This window comes from Trichosurus vulpecula, chromosome 6, assembly GCF_011100635.1.
Source record: "Trichosurus vulpecula isolate mTriVul1 chromosome 6, mTriVul1.pri, whole genome shotgun sequence".
Taxonomy (NCBI): Eukaryota; Metazoa; Chordata; class Mammalia; order Diprotodontia; family Phalangeridae; genus Trichosurus; species Trichosurus vulpecula.
This window is the reverse complement of record NC_050578.1, coordinates 284,600,621-284,625,364: the sequence shown is the minus strand read 5'-3', so window position 1 is coordinate 284,625,364 and position 24,744 is coordinate 284,600,621. Positions and strand designations below refer to the sequence as shown.

The 24,744-nt window shown below is 49.2% G+C and overlaps 1 protein-coding gene across 2 annotated transcripts in view; it reads left to right on the top strand.

Annotated features, from left to right (window-relative positions):
• PTDSS2 (phosphatidylserine synthase 2) overlaps positions 1-24,457 on the top strand; it is a 33,172-nt gene extending 8,715 nt beyond the window's left edge. The window contains exons 3-12 of one of the 2 annotated variants that reach the window (XM_036762996.1): positions 1,748-1,830; positions 3,192-3,259; positions 9,825-9,959; positions 10,312-10,362; positions 10,764-10,877; positions 12,432-12,550; positions 21,933-22,047; positions 22,161-22,306; positions 23,417-23,602; positions 23,727-24,457. In XM_036762996.1, coding sequence (XP_036618891.1) covers positions 1,748-1,830; positions 3,192-3,259; positions 9,825-9,959; positions 10,312-10,362; positions 10,764-10,877; positions 12,432-12,550; positions 21,933-22,047; positions 22,161-22,306; positions 23,417-23,602; positions 23,727-23,862 — 1,153 coding nt within the window. In that variant the 3' untranslated portion in view covers positions 23,863-24,457. Of the gene's footprint in view, positions 1-1,747; positions 1,831-3,191; positions 3,260-6,726; positions 6,912-9,824; positions 9,960-10,311; positions 10,363-10,763; positions 10,878-12,431; positions 12,551-21,932; positions 22,048-22,160; positions 22,307-23,416; positions 23,603-23,726 lie in introns of those variants that run through there. The other variant, XM_036762997.1, reaches the window with a different exon arrangement.
• Positions 24,458-24,744: the final 287 nt, after the last annotated feature.

The following is a 24,744-nucleotide window of genomic DNA, read 5'->3' as shown; positions in this document are numbered from 1 at the left end:
CTTCTTTCTTCTTTTAAGAATCAGTTTAGCCAGTGGTTTGGTTTTTTTCTTTCATAAAATTATCTCCTTGCTTTACTTATTGGTTTAATGGTTTTTTTGACTCAGTTTTATTAACCTTGCCTTTGATTTTCTGGATTTCTGTTTTGCTGTTTAATTTGGTGTTTTTCTAATTTGTTTAGTCACATGTGCAGTATGTTGATTTGTTCTTTCTCTCTTTTCATCGATGCATTTAGAGAGAAGAATTTTCTCCTAAGTAGGTTTGGCCACAACATACAAATTTTGGAACGTTGTCTTATTGTTGTCAAGATCTTTTTTTTTTTCTTTCAATATTTAATTTTGTCATGATCTTAAATGACTATTGATTATTTTTGTGATTTGTTCACAGACCCACTAATTCTTTAGAATTAGGTTATTTAGTTTCAATTAATTTTTATCTACGTTTCAGAGACCCTTTTTTAATGTAATTTTTTTTCGGTTGCATCATGGAAAAAGATGCATTTAGTATTTCTGCCTTTCTAGATTTCTTTGTAAGGTTTTTATGTCCTGATACTTGGTCAGTTTTTGTAAAGATGCCATGCACATGTGAGAAATAGATATACTCCTTTCTGTTCCTGTTAAGTATTCTTCAAAAGTCAGTCACATCTAACTTTTGTAAAATTGTATTCATCTCCTTAACTTATTTCTTTTTTATGCTTAGATTTATCTAGGTCTGAGAGGGGTAAATTGAGGTCCCCCACTAGCCGTTCACTGTTTATTTCCTCCTGTAACGCATTTTACTTTTCCTGTAGTGCATTGATGCTGAACCTTTGGCCTGGCTTTGGCACTTGCTGAAGCTTCTGGTGGGTCAGAGATATTGGGGGCTTCTTGTTTTACTAGTGCTTTCAGTCAGATCTTGTTGCAGGGAGAATCGAGGGGCCTTCTGAGGGGTTGACAGTATTAGCTTGTGCTGAGCATGAAGGCCACATCAACCCTCAGTGGTGTTCTTGCCAGGGTCCTCCATGGACAGACACACCCTGCTGCTTGTCATCTCACTGAGGGGCCTGAGTCCTTAGTACCAATGTGCTGTACTTAGAGACAACCTCCTGGACACTCTGGAAGGGGGAGGGCCCTAGCCACATGGTAGCTTTTGGCTGGAGAGCGAATTAGCAGCCTCTTGGGGTCAAGTGTGTCCAAGCTAAAATCAAGCGACCGCCTGGAAATGGAAGTCCGATTGAATACGCCAGAGCAGGGGCTGGGCTGTGACCCCTTCACTAAGCACAGGGCTCCTTTCAGGGATCTATTGGAGAGGAGGGGGCGCAAAGATTAAGGACAGAATCAGCATCTGTATAGCTCCTACTGTGTGCTAGGTCCTGTGCCAAGAGCCTTACAAATGTTCACTCATTTGATCCCCACAGGAGCCCTGGGATATCTGTGTTATTTTTATTACCCCTATTCCACAGATGAGAAAACTGAGGCTAACAGGTTCGGCAGCTTGCCCAGGGTCACCCTGCTAGTCAGAGTCCAAGGCTGGATTTGGAATTGGGTCTTCCTGACTCCAGGCCCAGTGCCCCCTGGCTGCCTCACAAGTCACTGTGGGACTCAGCTTCTCGTCGAGCAGAGGAGGGGGAGCTCCTTTGGAATAGAAGGCTCTTGGGCTGCTCTCCTGGGCGGGGGGGTGGCGCAGGTAGCCTAAAGTGAGAGGGTGACTTGGAGATCCTGGGGGTCCAGTGGCACAGACACTAAAGGGCTCTTTGCTCTTTATCCTCAGAGGGGTCGTGGCCAGCATCTTGGTTTTTTTGTGCTTTGGAGTCACGCAGGCCAAAGATGGACCGTTCTCCAGACCTCATCCAGGTAACTTGCCATTCGCTGTTGGATTTACCACATTGGCCTTAAGGGTGCCTGTTGGTTACTGGGCACATGAGACTCTGCCTGCCCTGAAGAGTCCCTGAGGCAGTGACCTGAGCTTCTCCAGGGGCATGGGTGAAGTGAGGTCCTTGGGGGAAACAAACAGCTGTGGATGGCCAGCACATGAGGACCAGATGGCCTCCGACAAGAGGACAGGGTTTGGTGCCCTCTGTAGCTTCTGGGGATGCTGGGTGAGGTCCCCAAAGAGGCCCAGGAATGCTGCCCTAGCCAAGCCATTGCAGGGTGGGGCAGCATGACCTGAAGGGAGCACAAGGTCCATCCATCTGGTGAGGTTGTGCGTCAGACCACAACTGTGGATCTGTTCTCTGCAAAGTGCTCCCCCGTCTCGCCCAGAAAGGCTTTGGGGTTTTACGTTCAGGCGGCCCAGGCAGACTTATCCCCCCTATCTTTTGGATACCCAGTGGCCTTTTTTCTCAGTCCTCTTTCTCCTTGACCTTTCTGTGGCCTTGGACACTGGTGATCACTCTCTTCCTGGATTCTCTCTTCTTCTTAGGTTTTCAAGATACCCCTCCCCCCCTCCTGGTTCTCCTCCCTCTCTGCCTGCTCCTCCTCCATCTCCTTTGCTGGATCCTCCTCCAGATCGTGCCCTATAGCCATGTGGGTGTCCCTCAGGTTCTGTCCAGGACCCTCTGCTCTTTTTCCCTCTAAACTACTTCACTTGGTGATCTCCTCAGCTCCCATGGACTTAACTCTTTATGCTGATGATGCTTAGATCTACGTTTCCTGCCCTAAGCTCTCTGCTGACCTCCAATCTTGCATGTCCAGCTGCGTTTCAGACCTCTCAAACTGGACATCCAGCAGGCATCTTCAACTAAATATGTCCAAAGCAGAGCTCATGATCTTACCCCCAAACCCTCCCCCCTCCCCCCTCCCACCTTCTCTATGACTATAGAAGGCAACGCCCTCCTCCTGGTCCCTTAGGCCCACGAGCCAGGAGTCATCCTGGACTCCACACTCTCTCATATCCAATATGGTGTCAAGGTCTGTTGATTCCACCTCTGTAGCACCTCTGGGTCAGTTTTATCTCTGCTGTATCTCTGGTCCATTTCACCTCTGCAGTATTTCCTTAGTACTCCCCCTTCTCTCCTCTTAACACTGCCTCCACCTGGGTACAGGCCCTCTTCACCTGCTGCCCCCTGTGGTCTGAGGGGCAACCCTGGGGGTAGGGGGCACGAGGCGGGGTGGGGCTGCTCGCGCTGAGGGAACTGACTCTGCAGGCCCTCGGAAAGCCTTGGGTGCCGGGCGAGAACAGGGGCCAACATCTGCTTCTCTCTGTGTCCTTGTAGCTTACTGGAGGTTCTGGCTGTGTGTCAGTGTCGTCTACGAGCTCTTCCTCATCTTCATCCTCTTCCAGGTAAGCCGCTTTGTCATTGCCATGCTGGGCACTGTAGTGGGGCCAAGGGGGTGTCGGGACTAGAGAGGACATCCTTCCTGCTCCACCTCCAGACCATTGGGCAGACATGACCCCCATGACCCAAGGCCATGCCCTCCCATGTGCAGGTGGCCACGGTCTTCCAGGAAGCCCCGTGTTGGCTGATGGCTAGTTTACTCCTGTTAGCTCATGTGACCACCCTCTTCAACTAATATGTCAGACCTGAAAGAGATAAGAACCTGGAAGCGACACTTTGTCTCTCCTGGCAGAGAAATTGGGGCACCTGCAACCGATGCCTCAGATCTTAACAGAACAAGATCTTGCTTTGAGATGCAGATCAGCGAGGTGGCCCGGGCTGCCCCCCAGGAGGGCTCCAGTTAGCGGGGGAGGAAGTCAAACCTGGGGGTCCTCAGGCCCTTTCTCCCGAGAGGATCCCACCCCTGCCAGGCCTGCCTCCAGTCTCCCCTTCCTCTCCAGGCCAGGTCATTCCTTCTCGAGTGAAGGAAGTTCTGCTCAGTGTGTGCTTAGAGAAGATTCGTGCTCCTGACTTTCTGTTTTCCTCTTGAGACCAGGCCAGATCGTGTCCTTTTCAGGAGTATCAGAATTCCCTACCTTTCAGCCCCTTACCCTTTAGAGCTGACCCCTTTGGGCGGCTTCAATCCTCCCTTCCTCCTCCTTAGAGTCACCTGAGATGAAGGTGTTAGGAGTGAGTTTCCCAGAGTGAGCCTCAATTTTAGCACTCAGACACAGCCCTGGACCATGGGGCTGCTTTGTTCTGCCTCAGCCAAGGCCATTCCAAGACACACAAGATGAGTTCATCTCTCCATGTGACCTGTGCTCCATGGGGACACTCCCGGAGCTCTGGCCCAGAGAATTCCAAAGTGTTCAGAGTTGGAATCCAGCCTGGCCAACCCTAATTGTAAATACACCTGATGGGGCTGTGCTAGCACTGGGGGGGCGGGGCAGGGAGAAGGGGAAGCAGATCCTAGGAGCCGGTGCCAGCAGCTGAGAGAGAGAGAGAGAGAGAAAGGAGGGGAGCAGAGGGGGAGAGAGAGAGGAGTCTCCAGGGTGATCAGTGGTGGTCCCGAAGGATGAGGGCAGAGGAAAGGCTTCCCATAGTCATGTTGGATGGGCAGGTGAGAAGCCACAGAGGAGGAGAGAGAGGACAGGTCTGGTCGGTAGTGTTTCTTTAAGAATGGAGGAGGCCTGGGTGTGTTGGTGGGCCTCATGTGTGCAAGTTTGTGGAAGAGAGGTTGGGGTGGGGAGGGATGGGATGAGAACGCCCTCCTGCCTCTGTCCCTGCTAACAATGCTCAGGTCACTGGGCCCTCCCCGAGGTCTCCAGCTCTGAATCTCTCTAACGATGTTTGGGTCCAGCCACATGTCTGCATCTTTCCCACTCTGTCAGATGCTTTGTGACAGTCGAAGTCAGGCCACTCTGGTGTGACAATTTCTTGATGGAACTCTCCCCACATCCACTGTCCACATTCTCAACTTCACTAGGCCTTTGAGAGTCTTCCAGAACCAGAGTGCAGCACACTGGCCTGTACTTCGCTCACTCTGTGCTCTTCCTTTTTGTGAAAATGGGGCCATTTGCCTTTTTCCAGGCCTGTGGCCCCTCCTGTTCTCCAGGGGCTCCACAATGACATGGGGATGTCATTCATCTCGGCCACACCTTAGGGAGGGTGGCCTTGGGCCTGGGATGCCAGACTTGGATTGGTGATGGTGCGCCATATCTGGGCCCAGTACCCAGCCTCACGGCCACTTCCCCATCACCCATAAACCCCGGAGCTCTTGCCTTTTGCCTTGTCTTCCCCACAGCATGGTCTCAGTGTCACTTCCTGGCTGTCGCCATGCCATGGCCTCAGCCCCACTCTACTAAACACACAGTTTCCTTTTGTTCTTTGTCTTCCTTTACCATGCGGACTTCTGAGAGCAGGAACTGTCCTACTTGCATTGTATCCCTGTGCTTGGCACACAGTAAGGGCTTAATAAATGCTTCCTCTCCTCTCATTTCCATCTGCCTGCTCTGCCCTCTTCTTATCTTTCTTGTCCAAAGATCATCTTGGCAGAGAACACGAGCGCAGCCCCTGCCCGGTGCCCCCTTTCCCCTCATTGTCCCTCCAGAGGGGCTTCAGATCCAGGTTGCGGTGACTCCCCGTTACTCTCTGCCCCAGGGAAGGGGAGAACCTCGCATCCTGTCTGGGGGTGAGGGCAAGGGCACCCTGGCGTTTTCAGGCTCTGCCCGCTTCCTCAGCCCACTGGTCTTGCTCGTCCATTTCACGGTGGCCAGTGCCACCAACAGGTCTCTGTGGATGTGGCTTCTCCTCCCGTTCAGGCATGGGAACACCCAGCTTCCCTTTGGGGTACTCTCCACAGTCTAGTGGGGGGGTCAGCTTGTAGACGCAAGGCCCCAGTGATCTGGAATCAGGGACGGACTTGGGCCTGGGCTCCCAGAGGCCATTCGAGGCAGAGGAGCCAGGCAGCACAAAGCCAGCATGTGGAGGACAGGGCAGCTGCACCTAAGGGGGTGTGAAGGGAGGAGCACATTCCCAGAGACTCTAGGGATCGAGCCCCTTGAGAAAAATTGGCCCCCTGGCCTCTACTTAGGGCCCTCCACTGCCACATCTCTGAGGCTGAGGTAGGCGTGACAAGATCCAGCGGCTGAGTGGACATGTGGGCGCGTCACACGACTGGGAGCCTAAGTGGAGAGAATCCGGCTGGATGCAGAGACTTGGGAGGCCACTGCATAGAAATGGTCCTTTCTGTGTCCACCTTGGGTATGCCCGCTGTCTGCGGCTTGGTCAGCAGCACCAGATGCTGCAGAGATCAAGAAGACCATCAGATTGGGTGTGGAGACGCATTGCTAGGGAGGTCAGCGATAAAAAGGCCAGCCCCATCAAGCCCAGCATGTGCACGGCCACGCGTTTTGTGGAAACCAGCGGAGAGATACTATCGGTCCTCATGGTGCATGCATGTCATGGGCTGTCTCTGGTATGGATCCAGATGGGCTTGGAGAGATGCTGACAGACCGAAAGAAAGCTAGGAAAGGAGAGTCCTTGACAAGATCCCCACTGCCATAGGTGCTGGATTGCTGCTGGATCTCTGCTGAGCTGCTGCTGGACTACCGCTGAGCCACTACTAGACCTCTGCTGACCTGCTGACTCGCTGCCGGACTGCTGCCAGACTGCTAGGGTCGGGTATGGCAGCCCCAGAGAGCCCAAGGAGATACCGCCCCTTCCCTTTCTCGGGAGCTGCGTGCAGCATCTGACTTTGGGTGGTTGTTTGGTCAGTTTGGTGGGGACGTGTTAGTTTCCTCTCTTGATTCTAGGGGATGGCTCAGGGTGGGAAATGCAGGTACTGTAGAAACCAAATCTATCAATAAAATTGGATTTCATTTTTTCCAAAGAGAGGTCATGGGACATTTCTCTTGGTCTCTTCCAGTCTGTGGTGTGCCCGGCAGCGAAGGCAGCAGTCCCACAAATGGCGCCTGGAGACGCCTTCTATGAAGGGCCCAGCCCCACCCCGGGGCCCCCCAGGGGCAGCAGAGCAGCTAGCCCCGGGCCAAGGGACACACAGACGGCTTTGGCCCTGAGACAGCGCACCTCCGGTCACTCGTAGAGATGAAGGAAATGGTGAGGCAGGAAGCCGGCTTCCTTGGGCTTGGGAAGGGACTGAGGCAAGGAGGGAGAGGCCTCATGGAGGAGCGGACAGGAATAAGCATCTATTAGGCGCCTACTCTGTGCCAGGCTCTATCTCATCTGGTCCAGGGAGGGAGGTGCTGTTCTCATTTTATACATGAGGACGCTGAGGTAGAGGCGGGGAGGGGCTTTGCCCGCGCTCCCCCAGCTAGGAAATGTCCTAGGCTGGATTTGAACTCGAGTCTTGCCAACTCCAGGTCCAGTGCTCTGGAACTGATTTTGGACAGAAGCCTGAGGGGATGGCAGGGTCTCTGAGGGAGTTGTAGACCTGTTTGTAGCATTTGTGGATGGAAAAGGGGGCAGTGATCTTGAAAATGCTGGAGGGAATGAAGTCAGGGGTGTGTGCAGGCAGAGGAGAAGGACCACTTGTTCTGAGCACTATGTAAAGGGAGAGAGACCTCACGGTTCTGCCAGGAAGGAGAAGGGAGGGACCACCCTTGGTCCAGCTGAGGCAAGGCTTAGGCAGGATGGAGTAGGGGGGAGGTAACGGGGACATGGAGGCTGAAATCCCCACTTGGAAGGACAAACAAGTCATGACAGCAAGCATTTATTAAGCGTTTACTGTGTACAGAATGCTGTGCTGAGGACGAAAGGGAAAAGCGGGCGTTCCCGTACCAATATGAGCCGCACACCGCCACCTACAGAAAAGGAGAGGAGGCGCGTTAGTCCAGAGGGCAGTGTGCGGAGAGCTGCAGGGGGTTTCCAGGATGCTCCTGGACAGAGTTGCCACTGGGCAAGAAGAGGAGAAGGTTCAGGCAGAGGCCGTGGAGGCTGAGCGCGCCATCAGCCAGCCCGCAAGGTCTCTGCCCACGCTGCCGGCTGACCTTCGGTCTTTGACCCCGGTCTCTTCTCTCTTGGGCAACTCACTGCGGCCGGTACCTTTGGCCCTGTCAGCTCTGCCTCGCTGGGTGCCTGACCAGCTCTCCAGTTCAGCACATTCATCTGTCTTGAGCTCAGAAGCTCGGCTCATTCTTGCCTCTGGCCTCATGTAACCAGAATGGACTTTGTTTTCTTTGAATGACTCAGCTTACCTCATTGAGCTTCCCTGGACACTGGGGCTTGCTCTTCCGGGGCAGGAGGCCCAGCGGCTGTGCCTGGGATCGGGGAGATTCCTGTGTGATGAGTCATGGGGCTGGCTGAGGGGAGGTGTGTTAACCTGGTCTACGCTAGGGGGAGGAGCCAAGTCAAGAACCAATTGGCCCTGGTCGTTCAGGTGGCGCTTGGTGACGTCAAAAACTCTATAAGATGGGAGAGGATAGCTTGAAGATCCTCCTTTCCTTTTCCGGTTGGAGCCAGAGACGCCTACAGCCGAAGCTGAGCTGCCGGTAGCAGAGCTGACTAGAGGCTAGTGGGTAATCTTCTTACCGTAGAGGGGAAGCATGTATACGATTTTGCCTTATACCATCTCGCTTCTCTGTGGCCTCCTGGTTACCCTTGTAAGGCGGACTTATTGGGCCTGGAAGCGTTTGATGAAAATATCAAAATGGGGACGCTGGTTCGTGGGCTTGTTATTGTGGAGTGTAAATACATGCTTTAGTTCTCCTGCCTTCTGCGGTTCTGGACCTTTTAGGCACATATGAGATTCTCTTTGAAATCATAAATTCTGCCTTCCTAATATACCTCATCCCCCTGGTTTGGAGTCAGTGAGGCAGTTAAAAACAAACTCCTCCTCTCAGACACGTGTAAATGCGCGCACACAAGCACACACACACATGGCATTAAATCCACTCAAGATCACCCACAGGGATGTGCCCATGTCTCCGTGAGGAGCCTCGCCAGCCCCAAAGAACCGCCCTCCCTTCTTGACTGAGGTTTCTGTCCTGAGGCCTGATCACGCTCTTGTGGCCATGGTAGGACAGTGGCCAGATCCCACAGGAGAAAGTGGTGTAGCCAAGGTCATCTGCCCATGTGACAACCATGGCCAAGCCTGAGCTGAAGATCACAACTGGGAGCAGACCCTGAGGATGAGAATCCCATCCCTCTGCTGCCCAGGCTGTGGCCTCTGGTCCCTTAGGTGGATGCTGGCCCAGGACCCCGAACTTCGCCCTCACCCACGGGCCCTCCTTTGTGGCCCATCCTAGCTTCTGCAGGCAGCCTCACCCAGAGTCTGCTTTGCGTTCACATGTCTGTTCCTTCCATTTCTTTCTTCCCCTGGGCCTGGTAAGCAGTGAGCGCTTCAGCAATGCTTGTCAGCTGACTGGGCTGGACAGCCTCCCCCTGCTGTGCCCCTCTTGGCTCAGGATCAAGGATTCTCCCTTCCTCACACCCCAGGACATTGGTGAGGCTGGGGGTGGCAGGTAGAATAGCCAAGGAAGCCGGTCTGGGCTGGAGCCCCGTCTTTGAAGGAAAGCCAGTGGCAGCGCTCCTGCCTGGACCCTGGCATTGGGGAGCTAGGGCATCTGAATTCCCCTGGGACCTTCCCTGGAGAAGGGGCTGGTGCTGCTGGGCATCTCAGTATTGCCCCCGGGAATGGCCCTGCTGGATCAGTGGTGGGGGTGGGAATCAAGGGCACGTAGGGAGCTTTGAACAGGGGGTGGAGGGAAGGCCGAAGCCCCAGTGTTTAGGGCACACGGTGGTAATTTTAGCACTGCTTCTTGGGCTGCTTCTCTTCCCTCTCCCCATCGGTTCTGGAGAACCCCAGTGAAAGACCCCAGACTTGGCCTGACTCTGCCTGGTCCCTTCTCTCTGAGCTGCCATGGGCAGAGGCTGGCTGACCTCCCTGCCGCTGTAGGCAGGGAGGGGCTGGCTGACCTCTTCCACAGCTCTTCTCCCTGGTTGGGCCAGCTGACACCTGTGGGCAGGGGTTCTGGGAGCCACCCACAGAGCCGATTTCTCTTGATCTTGCAGACGGTGCATGATGGAAGGCAGTTTTTGAAGTACATCGACCCTAAGCTGGGTGTCCCCTTGCCAGAGCGAGACTATGGAGGAAACTGCCTCATTTATGATCCTGACAATCAGACGGACCCATTTCACAATGTCTGGGTGAGGCCTGAGTGCGGGAGGCGCAAGGGAGGTGGGCCCGTGATGGGCTCTGGGTCGAGCGCTTCTGTGGGAGGGTCTCCTTGGATGCTCTCGGAGGGGGCCGCTATTCTCCTCCCCAGTTGAGGAAACAGGCAGGCAGCAGGGAATGACTTGCCCAGAGTCCACAGCTAGGAAGTGCCAGAGGGTAGATTCAAACTCAGGGCTTGCAGCATTTGGTAGGTAGTTAGCTATCACTAGAGGTCTTTAGATAGAGTCTGCTGGTCAGGGATGTCCCACAGGGGAGCCCAAGCCCCCAGGGCCTGGCAGGAACCCCCCTCGGATGGCCCACAAACACTTTCCTGTTTTTTTGTAGGACAAACTGGATGGATTTGTTCCTGCTCATTTCCTCGGCTGGTACTTAAAGGTATGGCCCAGGGTGTGGAGGCCCCCAGGGAGCCCTGCTGCTGTGACCCCCGGCCCCCCAGCCCAGTCCAGAGCAGGCGCCCCCGGAGAGCACAGCTCTTGTGTGGAGGAGGCTGCAGAGGGGCTGGGATGGAGAGGAGGGGGCCCCAGAAGGAAGAGGGGGAGAGATTCCTTGGCCAGGACTGTTGTGGGAGCCAGCCTGGGGCCGGTTAGAGGGGGGAGCTCCTGGCCCCAGGCATATTGTCTCCCCCATTAGACTGGCTGCTCCCTGAAGGCAGGGGCAGCCTTCTGCCCACAGCCTGGTACACAGTGTTTGTTGTGGGTGTGGAGGGAGCCCTGATGGCCTGGGCAGCTGGGGAGGGGGGCTGGTACCAGGATCCCCTCCCTGTCTTGTGCCTGCAGACACTCATGATTCGGGACTGGTGGATGTGTATGATCATCAGTGTCATGTTTGAGTTCTTGGAATACAGCCTGGAGCACCAGCTGCCCAACTTCAGCGAGTGCTGGTGGGATCATGTAGGTACCTTCTGCTCCCATAGCCCCTCCCTATCCTCTTCAGGGTATGGGAAGAGATCTGGGTGTGAGCCACGCCCCCTGACCCACCCATATCACTGAGCATGTTTGGGTTCTGCCATGGCTCCAGCCTGGGGAGAAGGCCTCCAGGGTGTGTGGGTACCCCAGAGTAGGGAGGCAGCCGGTTGCAGGACAGACTCCCAGGTGGCTCAGGGCTGTGGGCAAGGGGAGAGTAACAGTTCTGAGTTCAAATCCAGCCTCAGAAGCTTGGTTTCTGGGAGAGGAAACCAAGGCCCAGGGCAGTAGTTTCCTATAACTGGGTTCCACTTGCCCCTCAGAACCAGGACTGGGGCCTATTTCCTGTAAAAACTATGTGTGTTGTGGCTGTGTGAATCTGTATGTAACTGTGTGAGAGTGTGTGTAACTGAGTCTGTATGTAAGTGAGTGTGTGTGTGTGTGTGTGTGTGTGTGTGTGTGTGTGTGTGTGTGACTATGTAATTGTGTGAGTGTGACTGTGTATGTGTGTGTGTGTTTGTGTGTGCGTGTTTGTGTGTGCATGCATGCACACTTGTATGGACTTATCCAGAAACTAAAGTTGTTTTCATCTAGTGTGGGAATGGGGCAAAAGAGGCCTTCCTGAAAGATGTTTTTGTTAAGATAGTTTCATCGGAGTTTTTTGGGGGTGCTGGGGGTAGAGAAGCCTGCCTGCCCTCTCCTCCCTCCCCTGCCTCACTTCCTGTTTCTCCTTTTTCTCTCCGTCTTTCTCTCCATCTCCTTCTTCCTCTCCCTTTCTCCTACTGATTGTGATGACAGGTGCATTCTCCAAATCCCAATCAAACCATGTCAGTTTTATTGTTGGTGGGTTGTTTTCCAAATATGGGCAAATATGTACAGATCCTACTTGAACATAAAAGACACAACCTCCTCCTGACCCCCTCTCCCCCCCTTCTTTGTCTGTACTGATTGCCAATCGATAGTTTTCTTTTTCTGCTTTATCCCTGACGGTGACAATGAGAAGAGTAGCTCAGGTTCATGCAGTGCTTTACATGGCACCTCCTTTGCTTCATCTTCTGCAGCAGGAAACCGAGGCAGGGAGCAGGGAAGTGTCTGGTGTAAGGCAGAGTCAGGTAGATCTGAGGACTCATCCCTCTCATGTTTGCTGTACTTGCTTGTCTCATTGGGTGCCTTTTTATGGGACAGTTTTTAATACTTTATTCAGTATATTTCAAAGTCTGGCTTCTTTGGGACTCTCATCTATTTTCATCTGGTGGCACCATGGTATCCAGAGTGCTGGGCCTGGATTCAAATACACCTTGGACACCTCCTGGCTGTGGGACCCTGGGCAAGTCCCTTCACCAGTGTCTGCCTCAGGTTCCTGTCCTGTAAAATGAGGGCAATAGCCTCCCAGGGTTGTTGCGAGCTTACTCAGTTGGTGCTGGGCACACAGTAGGTGCTTAATCAGGGCTCGTTCTCTCTTCCATTTGAGGGGCTGAGATGTGCTCTGAGACCTGATGGCATGTCCCATGGGTCTGGGCGTGACACCGTTCTCCTTTCCAGTGGATAATGGACGTGCTCTTGTGTAACGGGCTGGGCATCTACTGTGGCATGAAGACGCTGGGCTGGCTTTCTCTGAAGACGTACAAGTGGCAGGGGCTATGGAACATCCCCACCTACAAGTATGTGCTGGGAGGCAGGGCTGGGCATGGGTCATTGGCGTCATGTTTCTGCCTTTCTGCCTACAACTCACCCACACAACCCAGGGAGAAAGAGAAAGCATTGATGAGCACCTACTCTGTGCTGAGCGCACTGGGCCAAGCCCATTGGGCCACCACCTCCCCCCACCCCCACTACAGACTCAGGGGAAACCACAAGCAAACAAATGTGGATGCAGCAGGCTTTAGGCAGGGTAAACAGGGAAGGATAAACAGAGGGAATGGTAAGGCGGGCAGTGGAGGGAGCATGGTCTTCCAGGCTTCGTTGGTGGGTCAGCCAGAAGGCTGGGGTCACTTGGCAGGGAAAGGGAGAGAGGGAGGGAGGAGCAGGTGAGGAAGGGCCTTGAAGGCCAAGCAGAATCTGAGGGGTTGGGGAGGGGGTGAGGTGGGCAGATCTGTGTTTTAGGAGGCTGGACTGGAGGCAGGAGGTGATAAGGGTCTGGGCTGTGTAGGAGGACAGCAGGGAGAGTGCTGCCTCTCCCACTTAGTACACCCTGGGCGTCCTTGGGCAAATGATCCTAAGCCTGTCAGTTTTCTCCTGTCTGGACTAGATGATCTTTGGGGGCGGGGAGTCGAGGGGAGTGGTGCTTCTGGGGGTGGAGGGAGGGGGCCGGGCATCTTAGAATCGTGCTGTTTCCATGAGCAGCCAAGTGGACTGGTGGACAGAGGACTTGACCCTTCCTCTCTGGGTGTTCACCTCTTGGTCTCAGTTTTGTCTGTGAAATGGGGGTAGTAAGAGTCTTTATCTCACAGGGTTGTGTTGAGGATCTAACAGGGAAAGTGCTTTGCAAACCTTATATATAAGGTCACTATATAAATTCTAGCTGATAGTTTTTAAATTAAAATTTTTCTTAATAAAAATCTGCCTTCTTCCCTTTTTATTCCCCCCCCCCATCCCACCCACCCCCCACACACACACTTGACCACCCTCTGCTCTCTTGCTTCTGGCTGTGCCCCATATACCCTCCTGGGCTGCCATGTCCCATCCCAAACCCCTGGAGAACAAGCCTGGGTCTTGTTGGTGTCCAGCCACATGCAGGGCCTGGTCATGCACCATCACGTGCCCCCTGTATTGCCTTCTGTGGAGCTGGGCCCTAGTTGGTGCACGTTTGCTGTTGCCAGAAGGGATGCTTGACGTATTTTAATTTTTGTCACTGACCTTCCTGGTGTGTACACCTAGCCATAGACTCTCTGGGTCAGAGGCCATGGCCAGTCTCCTTGCTCCCTTGGAATGATCCTACGTTGCTTTGCAGAATGATCATAGCAGTTATGGTGGCCAGATGACAATGTCTTGGGGAGACTTTTAACAAAATAAGACACAGATGATGTCAGGCAGCCCTTTGCCATTCTTCCAGCCCCATTTCTGAGAGGCCTTTGTTTGTTCTTTCCCTTTGACCCCTCGTCTCCCAGTGATCTACTCCCAAACCTTCATCCAGGATTTGATGCAAAGGCTATTTTTCCCCATTTAGCTGCTTCCTAATATAAATGCAATCCTGACAACAATCCTGTCTGGGCATGTTTTGTAGTGCTTGTGAGGTTTACAAAACACTCTTTATCTGTCCCTCATAACAATCCTGTGACCTTGGGGCTACAGTGACCCCTATTTCACAAGTAAGGTATTTGGTGACTTGCCCAGGATCTCACGGCTGGTCTGGGTCTGACCCCATTCCAGCTCCCATGTTCACAGCACTGAGGACAAGAGTTCATTGAGAAATACATTTCCCAAATGATGCGCACTGACTAAATGCTCTTTTTTCTGGAGATGCAGAGATGGCGTTGGGCCATTAGGAAAACCACTTAGTTAAAAAGAGAAGCATCTCAAACCACACAGTCGTAAAGACAGAAAAAGCCTTTGACAAAGTACAACACTCATGTATTCTTTAAAATACTGTTAAATCATGAGCATAGGTCTTTTAAAAAAAATAAAACTGGATAAAAAGTGTCTAGAATGTAAGCAAAGATGGTGGAGCAAAGCCAGGAAGTTGCCTGAGCTCTCCCCAGTTTCCTTCAGAAACAGTGTCAAATTGAGCCTCTAAACAGATTCTGGAGCTACACAACCCACAAAAAGATGGACTGAAACAATTTTCCAGCTAAACATAACTTAAAAAGACTTCAGGAAAGGTCTCTCTTACTTGGGCAAAGGGGAGCGCAGCCCAGCCTAGAGAGAGTGTCTGGGCAAGACAGCCGGAGGCTCTTTGTCATGGCAGCGATCAGCAACCAACGGCCCTCAGTCCTGCCTCAGCAGGCCAGCTGGGAGATCTCCAGTCTGAGACCAGCAGGCAAATTGCGAGCCCCAGAACCCAGGGCACAACCACCCCGGTGTGCAGTGTGCAAGCCCCTAGCACCTGAGGCCCTGGCACAGAAAGCTAGTGACCAGCCCTTGGCCCCCAGCATAAGAAGCTTGGGATAGTGCCCCCTGTGCCTCAGAACAGAGCTCAACTTTAAAAGTCACAAAATAGACTTTAAAATGAGCAAAAATCAGAGAAGAGTCCTGACCATAGAAAGCTACTTTGGCGACAGGGAAGATCAAAACACAAACTCAGAGGAGGATAACACCAAAATGCTGCCTGCATGTGAATCCTCAGGGGAATAGGAATTGGTCTCAAAAAACCTTTTTGGAAGAACTCAAAAAGGATTTTAAAAGTCAAGTAAGAGAGGTAGAAGAAAAATTGGGAAAAGAAGTGAATTACACAAGAGAGAGTCAACATCTTGGAAAAGGAAAGACAACAATTGACTGAAGAAAACAATTCTTTAAAAAATACGCTTGACCAAATTGGGGGGTGGGGGCAGGAATCCACTAAGAAAATAACTCCTTAAAAAGTAGAATTGGCCAAATGGAAAAGGTAGTACAAAAGCTAACTGAAGATAATTCCTTTAAAATTAGTATTGGGCAAATGGAAGCTAATGAGACTATGAGGATCAAGAATCAGTCACACAAAGTCAGAGGAATGAAAAAAATAGAAGAAAATGTAAATACCTTATTGGAAAAACAACTGACCTGGAAAATAGATCCAGGAAAGATAATTTAAGAATTATTGGACTGCCTGAAAGCCATGATCAAAAAGAGAGTCTAGACAGCATCTTTCAGAAATCATCAAGGAAAACTGTCCTGATATCCTAGAACCAGAGGGTAAAATAGTCATTGAATGAATCCACCAATCACCTGAAAGATCCCAAAACGAAAACTCCAAGGAATATTGTAGTGTAGCCAAATTCCAGAATTGTCAGGTAGAGGAGGAAATACTACAAGCATCCAAAAAGGAACAATTCAAACATCCCAGAGCCACAGTCAGAATTTCATAGGATTTAACAGCTTCCACATTAAAGGATCAGAGGGCTTGGAATGTGATGTTTCAGAAGATTACAACCAAGAATCAATTACCCAGCAGAATTGAGCATAATCTCTCAGGAGAAAAGATGAACATTCAATGAAATGGAAGATTTTCAAACTTTCCTGATGAAAAGACCAGAGCTGAATAGAAAATTCAGCCTTTAAATACAAGATTCAAGAGAAGCACAAAAAAGGTAAACAGGAAAGGGAAAAAAGAAAAAACATGTTATTCCATAAGGTTAAACTGTTTACATCTCTATATGGGAAGATGATACTTGTAACTCTTGAGAACTGTATCTCTGCTAGGATAGTTAGAAAGTAGAGTATACATAGACGGTGTGGGTATGAGTTTGATGTGATGATATAAAAAAAATTAAGGGGTAAAAAAAGGATTGTACTGGGAGAAGAGGAAAGGAGGAAGCAGAATACGGTAAATTACATCACATGAAGAGGCACAAAAACCTGTAGTAGAGGGAAAGAAGGGAGGGGGTGAGCACTGTTTGAACCTTGCTCTCATTGGACTTGGCTCAAGAAGGGAATGACATATATACTAAGTTGGGTATAGAAATTTTTCTTACCCAATAGGAAAGCAGGAGAGGAAAGGAGAAAGAAAAGGGAAAGGGGGAGCTGATAGAAGGGAGGGCAGATTGAGGGAGGTGGTGGTCAGAAGCAAAACTTTGGTATAATGAGAGACAGGATAAAAGGAGAGAGCAAAGTATGAACAAGGGGAAAAATAGGATGGAGGGAAATCTCAGTAATCATAACTGAATGTGAATGGGATGAACTCTCCCATAAAACAGAAACAGAGTGGATTAAAAATCAGAATCCTACAATATGTTGTTTACAAGAAACATATTTGAAGCAGAAGGATACATACAGAGTTAAGGTAAAAGGCTGGAGTAGAATATATTATGCTTCAGCTAAAGTTAAAAGAGCAGGGTTAGCAATCCTGATTTTGGACAAAGCAAAAGCAAAAATAGATCTAATTAAAAGAAATAAGGAAGGAAACTACATCTTGCTAAAAGGCTCCATGGACAATGAAGAAACTAAACATATGCACCAAATGGCATAGCATCCAAATTCTTAGAGGAGAAATTGTGAATTATAGGAAAAAATACAGTAAAACTATACTACTAGGGGGACCCCAACCTCCCCCTCTCAGAGGGGGTATATGTTGTTAGATATATCTAACAACAAAAATAAGAAAGAAGTTAAGGAGGTGAATAGAATTTTATAAAAGTTATATATGATAGATCTCTAGAGAAAACTGAATGGGTTGTAGAAAGGAATATACCTTTTGTTCCAGTGGTACATGGCACCTACACAAAAATTGACATGTATTAGGGCATAAAAACCTCATAATCATATGCAGAAAGGCAGAAATATTAAATGCGTCCTTTTTAGATCATGATACAATAAAAATTAAGTGTAATAAAGGGCCACAGATAAATTAAAAATTAATTGGAAACTAAATAATCCTAAAGAATGAGTGGGTCAAAGAACAATTTCATCAAAAAGAATGACAATAATGAAACAGCATACCAAAATTTACAGGATGCAGCCAAAGCAGTTCTTAGGGGAAATCTTATCTTTAAATGCTTACATGAAGAAAAGAGCAGATCAGTGAATTGGGCATGCAACTAAAAGCTAGAAAAAGAACAAACTGAAAACCCCCATTAATTACCAAATTAGAAATTCTGAAAATCAAAGGAGAGATTAAGAAAATTGAAAGTAAGAAAACTATTGAACTAATAAAATTAAGAGTTGGTTTTATGAAAAAAAATTGATAAACTTTTGGTTAATTTGATGGAAAAAAAGAAAAGGAAGCCAATTTACCAGCATCAAAAATGAAAAGGTTGAATTCACCCAATGAAGAGGAAATTAAAGCAATAATTTAAGGAGCTCTTTTGCCCAACCATCTGACAATCTAAGTGAAATGGGTGAATATTTACAAAAATATAAATTGCCCAGATTAACAGAAGAGAAAATAGAATACTTACCCCCATTTTAGAAAAAGAAACTGAACGAGCCATCAATGAACTCTCTAAGAAAAAATCTCCAGGGCCAGATGGATTTACAGGTGAATTCCACCAGACATTTAAAGAATAATTCCAATACTATATAAATCATTTGGAACAACAGGCAAAGAAGGAATCCTACCAAATTCCTTTTATGATAGATACAGTGCTGATACCTAAACCAGGAAGAGCCAAAACAGATTAGGAAAATTATAGACCAATTTCCATAATGAATATTGATGCAGAAATTTTAAATAAAATATTAGCATAGAGATTACAGCAATGTATCTTGAGGACATAATACACTGACCAGGTGGGAATTATACCAGGAATGCAGGGCTGGGTCAGTATTAGGAAATCTATCAGCATAACCAACTATATCAATAATAAAACTAACAGAAACCATATGATTATCTCAATAGATGCAGAAAGAGCTTTTGACAAAATATAGCACCCATTCCTATTAAAAACACTATAGAGCATAGGAAGAAATGGAATTTTCCTTAAAATGATAAGCAGCATCTATTCTATGTAATGGGTATAAGCTAGAAGCATTTCCAGTAAGTTTGGAGGGGAAATAAGGACGCCTATTTTCACCACTATTATTCAATATTGTATTAGAAACGTTAGCTTTAGTAATAAGCAGAAAAAAAACTGAATTAAAATAGGCAAAGAAGAAACAAAGCTGTCACTCTTTGCAGATGATATGATATGATATGCTAGAGAATCAACTAAAAAACTACTTGAAAAAACTAACTTTAGCAAAGTTACAGGATATAAAATAAACCCACATAAATCATCAGCATTTCTATAGATTGCCAACAAAGCTGAGCAGCAAGAAATAGAGAAATAACTGTAGACAATATAAAATGTTTGGGATGCTACCTGCCCACACAAACCCAGGAACTATATGAATATGGTTATAAAACTTTTCACAAAAATAAAGCCAGATTTAGATAACTAGAAAAATAGCAGTTGCTCATGGGGAGGCCTAGGTGATATAATAAAAATGATACTTCTACCTAATTGAATTTACTTACTCAGTTCTATACCAATCAGATTGCCCAAAAAATTATTTTATAGAGCTAGAAAAAATAACATTCATCTGAAAGAACAAAAGATCAAGAGAATTAATGAAAAAAAATTTAAAGGAAGGTGGCCTAGCAGCAGCAGATCTAAAACTATTATAAAGTAGCAGTCATCCAAACTGTTTGGTACTGGCTAAGAAAGAGAGTGGTGGAGCAGTGGAATAGGTTAGGCCCACAAGACAAAGTCAGTGACTATAGTAATCTGCTGTTTGGTAAACCCAAAGACTCCAGCTTCTGGGATAAGAACCCACCATCTGACAAAAACTGTAGGGAAAACTAGAAAATAGTATGGCAGAAACTAGGCATAGACCAACATCTCACACCCTATACCAAGACAAATTCTAAATGAGTTCATGATTTAGACATAAAGGGTCTAATTAGGAGAGCAAGGAATACTTTACATGTCAAATCTATGGAGAAGGGAAGAATTTATGACCAAACGAGATAGAGAACATAATGAAATGCAAAATGGGTAATTTTGATTACTTTAAAAAGTTTTGCACAAACAGAACCAATGCAACCAAGATTAGAAGGAAAGCAGAAACCCGGGAAACAATGTTTACATCTAGTGTTTCTGATAAAGGCCTCATTTTTCAAATATATAGAGTACTGGGTCATTTATAAGAATACAAGTCATTCCCCAGTTGAGAAATTGTCAAAGGATATAAACAAGCAGTTTTCAGACAAAGAATCAAAACTAGTAAAGCTGTAGTCAAATGAAAAAATGCTCTAAATTACTATTGATTAGAGAAGTGCAAATTAAACAACTCTGAGATACCACTTCACACTTATTAAATTGGCTAATATGACAGAAAAGGAAAATGATAAATGTTTGAGAAGACATGGGAAAATTGGAATGCTCATGCCCTGTTGGTGGAGTTATAAATTGGTCCAACCTTTCCAGGGAGCAGTTTGGAACTGTGCCCAAAGGGCGTATACCACTGCTAGGTCTGTATCTCAAACAGATCATAAAAAGGAACAAAGCTATATTCTAGCAGCTCTTTTTGTGGTGGCCAAGAATTGGAAATTGAGGGGATGCCCATCCGTTGGGGAATGGCTGAACAAGTTGTGGTCCATGAATGTAATGGAATACTGTTTTTCCATAAGAAATGGTGAGCAGGCAGATTTCAGAAAAACCTGGAAAGACTTGTACTAACTGATGCTGAGTGAAGTGAACAGAACCAAGAGAACATTGTACACAGCAACAGCAACATGGTTTGAGGCTCTACTGTGATAGACTTAGCTCTTCTCAGCAACAGTGTTTCAAGACAATCCCAAAAGACTCAGGATAGAAAGTGCTGTCCGTATTCTGAGAACGAATTGTGGAGTTTGAATGTTGATGGTAGCACACTATTTTCACTTTTTTGTTTCTTTTCTTGTGTTTTTTCCCCTTTATTCTGATTCTTCTTTCACAACATGACTAATATGGAACTGTGTTTAACACAATTGTACATGTATAACCCATATCAGATTGGTTGCTGTCTTTGGGAAGGGGGGAGAAAAATTTGGAACTCAAAATCTTAGAGAAGTGAATGTTGAAAATTATCTTTACATGTAGTTAGAAAAAATATAATACTGTTAAGTGGCGGAGTGGGGAGGGGAAGTATCTAAAACCGAAAGCTAGCGTTACGCGCCATGGCGATATACTACAAGCATTCCCATTTAGCACAGAAATAAAACAGTGGTTCCTTTGTCCCCTCTCCTATAGCAACAGCAGGGAACCATGGCAAATATTAGAGGGTAAAAATCTGCAGAGAGGAGACCAAACTATCCTTGTGCTCTCCCAATGGGATGATTTGCCTAGAAGATAAAAAAAAGAGAAAAGGAAAATCCTGGAGAATCAGCCAAGAAACTGAATCAAGTCCATTAATAAGAAAACAACAGGAGAAAATGGCGAAAGGGAAGACCCATTTAAAAGAACTACAAATTGCATAAAATATCTGCAAATGAACCATTAAGTCACACTCAACATTCATAGACAGTGTGTGTGTGTGTGTGTGTGTGTGTGTATAATATGTATGTATGTGTATATATAGTGTGTGAGAACATATGTAGTATATATTTCAGTGTATGTGTGTTGATACAGTTGCAAAATAACCCTTAAGCTAATGAACAGAAGCGCTCATGCCTGGGTGAGCTGTGTCAGTGTAAGAAAAATGTCTGCAATTCCAAAGTTAATTTACAGATTGTTATGCCCATCAAACTGGAGGGGAAAATAAGACAATTCCTTGGGAGGAACCAAATAAAAGTCTCGAATCTCAAGGAAGATAATTTTAAAAGTAGGAATAAAAGGAGAATGATTATGAAAATTATTTGGTGCTAGTCAGAAGTAGACATTTCAATCAGAGGAGCCCAAATTCTAGGCCAATCTTGGGTATGTCTGTATATTTCCTTATGAATTACTAAGTTTACAGAATCTCTCAGAGCTCTAAGCTCTGAGCCCCACCCAGTTTCTTAACTGTTAGCAGCAGTTGTTCATATCTGCATACTTAATTTCTTAGGCATAAGTCTACACAGTTTCTGCCTATTGTAGTAGCATTGATAAGATAAGTAATACTATCAGAAAGGTGTAAATAATTACAGTATTTTGGCTGTGAAAAAGCCCCATGACCCTCTGATGGCCACTAGAAATGACTTCTCATCACTTCTGGAGTGATGCTATAACCTTCTGTGTGCCCAGGATTATGTCTCCTCCCTTCTCCCGAATTGTCTTAACTCCCTTAGGGCAGGAGCCCTAAGCACTCACCCCACCCCTACCCCTTTTAGGTAAGTTGTGATTCCCCTGAGCTTCTCGGCCTCTTAAAGAGACAGTAACCGCCTCTGCAGCGTTGGGGGGCTGATCTATGAAGGCTTGTAGGAGGAAGGCGGATTTGCCAGCATGGGCCTGTTTGTGGTTCATGTTTTTACAGGGGCAAGATGAAGAGAATCGCCTTCCAGTTCACGCCCTATAGCTGGGTGCGTTTTGAATGGAAACCTGCCTCCAACCTGCGCCGGTGGCTGGGAGTCTGCGGCATCATCCTGGTTGTAAGTCACCCTGGAGGGTCTCTCGCCCAGCCCTGCGCGCCCCCAGCTGGGAAGAGGGGAGGGGGGCCCTAGGCACGGGTGGAGGGGGTGTTCTCAGGCCAGGCCTCTCGCAGTTTCTCTTGGCAGAGCTGAATACCTTCTATCTGAAGTTCGTGCTTTGGATGCCCCCAGAGCATTACTTGGTTCTCCTTCGACTGGTCTTCTTTGTGAATGTTGGGGGTGTTGCGATGCGAGAGATCTATGACTTCATGGACGACCCGTAAGTAAGCAAGGGCTCAGCATCAGGGGCGGGGGAGTCTGCCGGGGCTCTGCTTCCAGACAGCATTTGTAAAGTGCCTAGTGTGTGCAGAGGCCAGAACTGGACCTAGTCCATGCGGTGCCAGCCCGTTCTTGGTCATTGCCACCTGTGAGTCAGGGAAGACATTCTGAAAGAAGAGGATTTTGAGTCATATTTTAAGGGGGGTAGGATGTCGGGAGGCAGAATAAGAGGGAAGAGTTCGGCTTCCAGAGGAGTCCAGGACCAGAGCTGGGGTTGGGAGGCCCGGGAACTAGAATGAGGAGGTGGAGCTTTAGGCGGGGAGTGGGGGTGGCCAGGTGGCATTGGAGCAGCCCAGAAGACCCACATGCAGAGAGCACTTGTTGGAGAAGAGAAATGGGGACTCATAGAAGTGGGCAGGGAGAAGGCCAAGGGGGGGAGAAACTAGCAGTGGACCCCAAGACAGACACAGGAGGAGAGCCAAGGACCCAGGGGGAGGGTGGAGCGAGGGTAGGGGAACCTGGGGGAGAGAGGGGGAAGAAGACCAGGAGAGGGGAGGCAGTGGATGGGTTGGGGGTGAGGGGGTAGAAGACCCCGGGGGGGAGGGGGGCAGGGGACCCCAGGGAGCTCCGAATGAAGGAGCCCCACTGCCCCTACAGGCCTTGTCCCAGGGTGCCTGCCTGCCTACCCTCTAGGTGTGAGACCACTTACTCATGGTTTGTCCAGTCCTGTCTGGCAGCCCCAAACCCCAAGTGGTCACACCCAGAATCCACCCCTTTTCAGGACCCCCAGGGGTGGCTCCCAGGGAAACAGAGTGGGGAATTGCCAGTGTGCCCCACCCCCATTTGAATGAAGGGGTCCTGAATGAGGTATGCATCAGGCTTCCCAGCAGGAGGGCAGCATTGGTCAGCCCACACCAGGTGACTACGTTCAGAGCTGAACTGGGCCCTGAAGGCCAACAAGAACTGGCAGGGCTGAGCCTCATGAGCCCTAAGTGGGGGGCTTCTCAGAGCTCCCTGTTCGTTCCCTCCTGTGCCTCAGTTCCCCCTCCCTGCTTTCCTGATAGCAGGGGTCCCTTCCCGGCAGTGAGTCACTGGTCCCTGTTGGTTCCAGGACATTCCATAAGAAGTTTGGCCAGCAGGCCTGGCTGGTGGCGGCCATCACAGCCACAGAGTTCCTGATTGTAGTGAAGTATGACCCGTACACGCTGACCCTGTCACTGCCCTTCTATGTGGCACAGTGCTGGATCCTGGGTACTGTGCTCATCCTCACTTGGACTGTCTGGCGGTTCTTCCTGCGGTGAGCACCTGCCTGGGAGGGGGGAGGCCTGTTTCCAGGGGCTGTCCCACCACACTGGTGCTGGCCCCGGCCCCGCCCTTTGTCCCCTGGCTCAAGGCGAAGCCACCATCACCTCTTCCTGTAGGGACATCACCCTGCGCTACAAAGAGATCAGACGTCAGAAGCAGGAAAGCAGGTGTGAGGTGGACCGGGCCTCAGCAGATGGCAGTGAAGGGCATTCTCCATTGTTGGAAGAGCAGGACAGAGATGGGGAGCTGTGAGCAGACCTCTACTGGCCCCCAGCCTCAGCCCTCCTGGAGACTTCGGGTGGGCCACTGCCCCACCCACCCACCCCAGGGACCGGCCCTGGGTCCAGCAGCCAGGGCCCCAGATGGGCAGCGTCTGTGCAGCCAGTGACAGAATGAGAAGATGACAGTGGTCTGGGGGGATTGGGGTGTGCCCTGGCTGAGGGAGGAAGAGAAGAGAAGGACCTGACCTTTGAGCTGCCCCACCCCCTCCCAAAGGGGCAGTGATGCCCTTGGCCCCCCAGCCCTGCCCCCTTGGCAGAAGTGGCCGAGGCAACCCCCAGTGAGCTGTGATGACCTCCCAGATTGGGGCTGGGGTGGAGGCTGCCCAGGGCTGGCTGGGCAGGGTCTGATGGTGCAAGGCTGACTTTCTCCATCAGAACGCGCCTTGAATTATTCAGCCTCCAGTCTGGGGAGGGCTGGGCTCTTCCTGGGGCCCTGATGGAGAGGTGTGGCATCTCACTTGCCCATTGCCAGGTTGAGGGCCCCCTGGGTAAGGGGGACAGAGTCAGGGTCTAGGTCAGTGTCCATTAACGGAAGCAGAACACAAATAAAGACAAATGAAGGAAAACAGGCCAGGATTTCCTTTCTGAAGCATTGGTCATGAGGGCAAAGGCAGGAGCCACCAGGGAAAGGGGCCGGGCTAGACCCCAGGTCCCTCATCTGAGGAATGAGGACCCTTGTGGCTTCAACCACTCTCATAGCTGTCCCATCCCTCATCACTGCTCCCTCTCTGGTGGCTGGGCTTTGGCCCCTTTTCTTTAGGACACTCGGGGGCCCAGGCCTTCCCGACCCCCGGCTCAGCATCTCTGCTGTGATGGACTGCATTACCAGCTTGTTTGGGCTCTGGGCACCCCT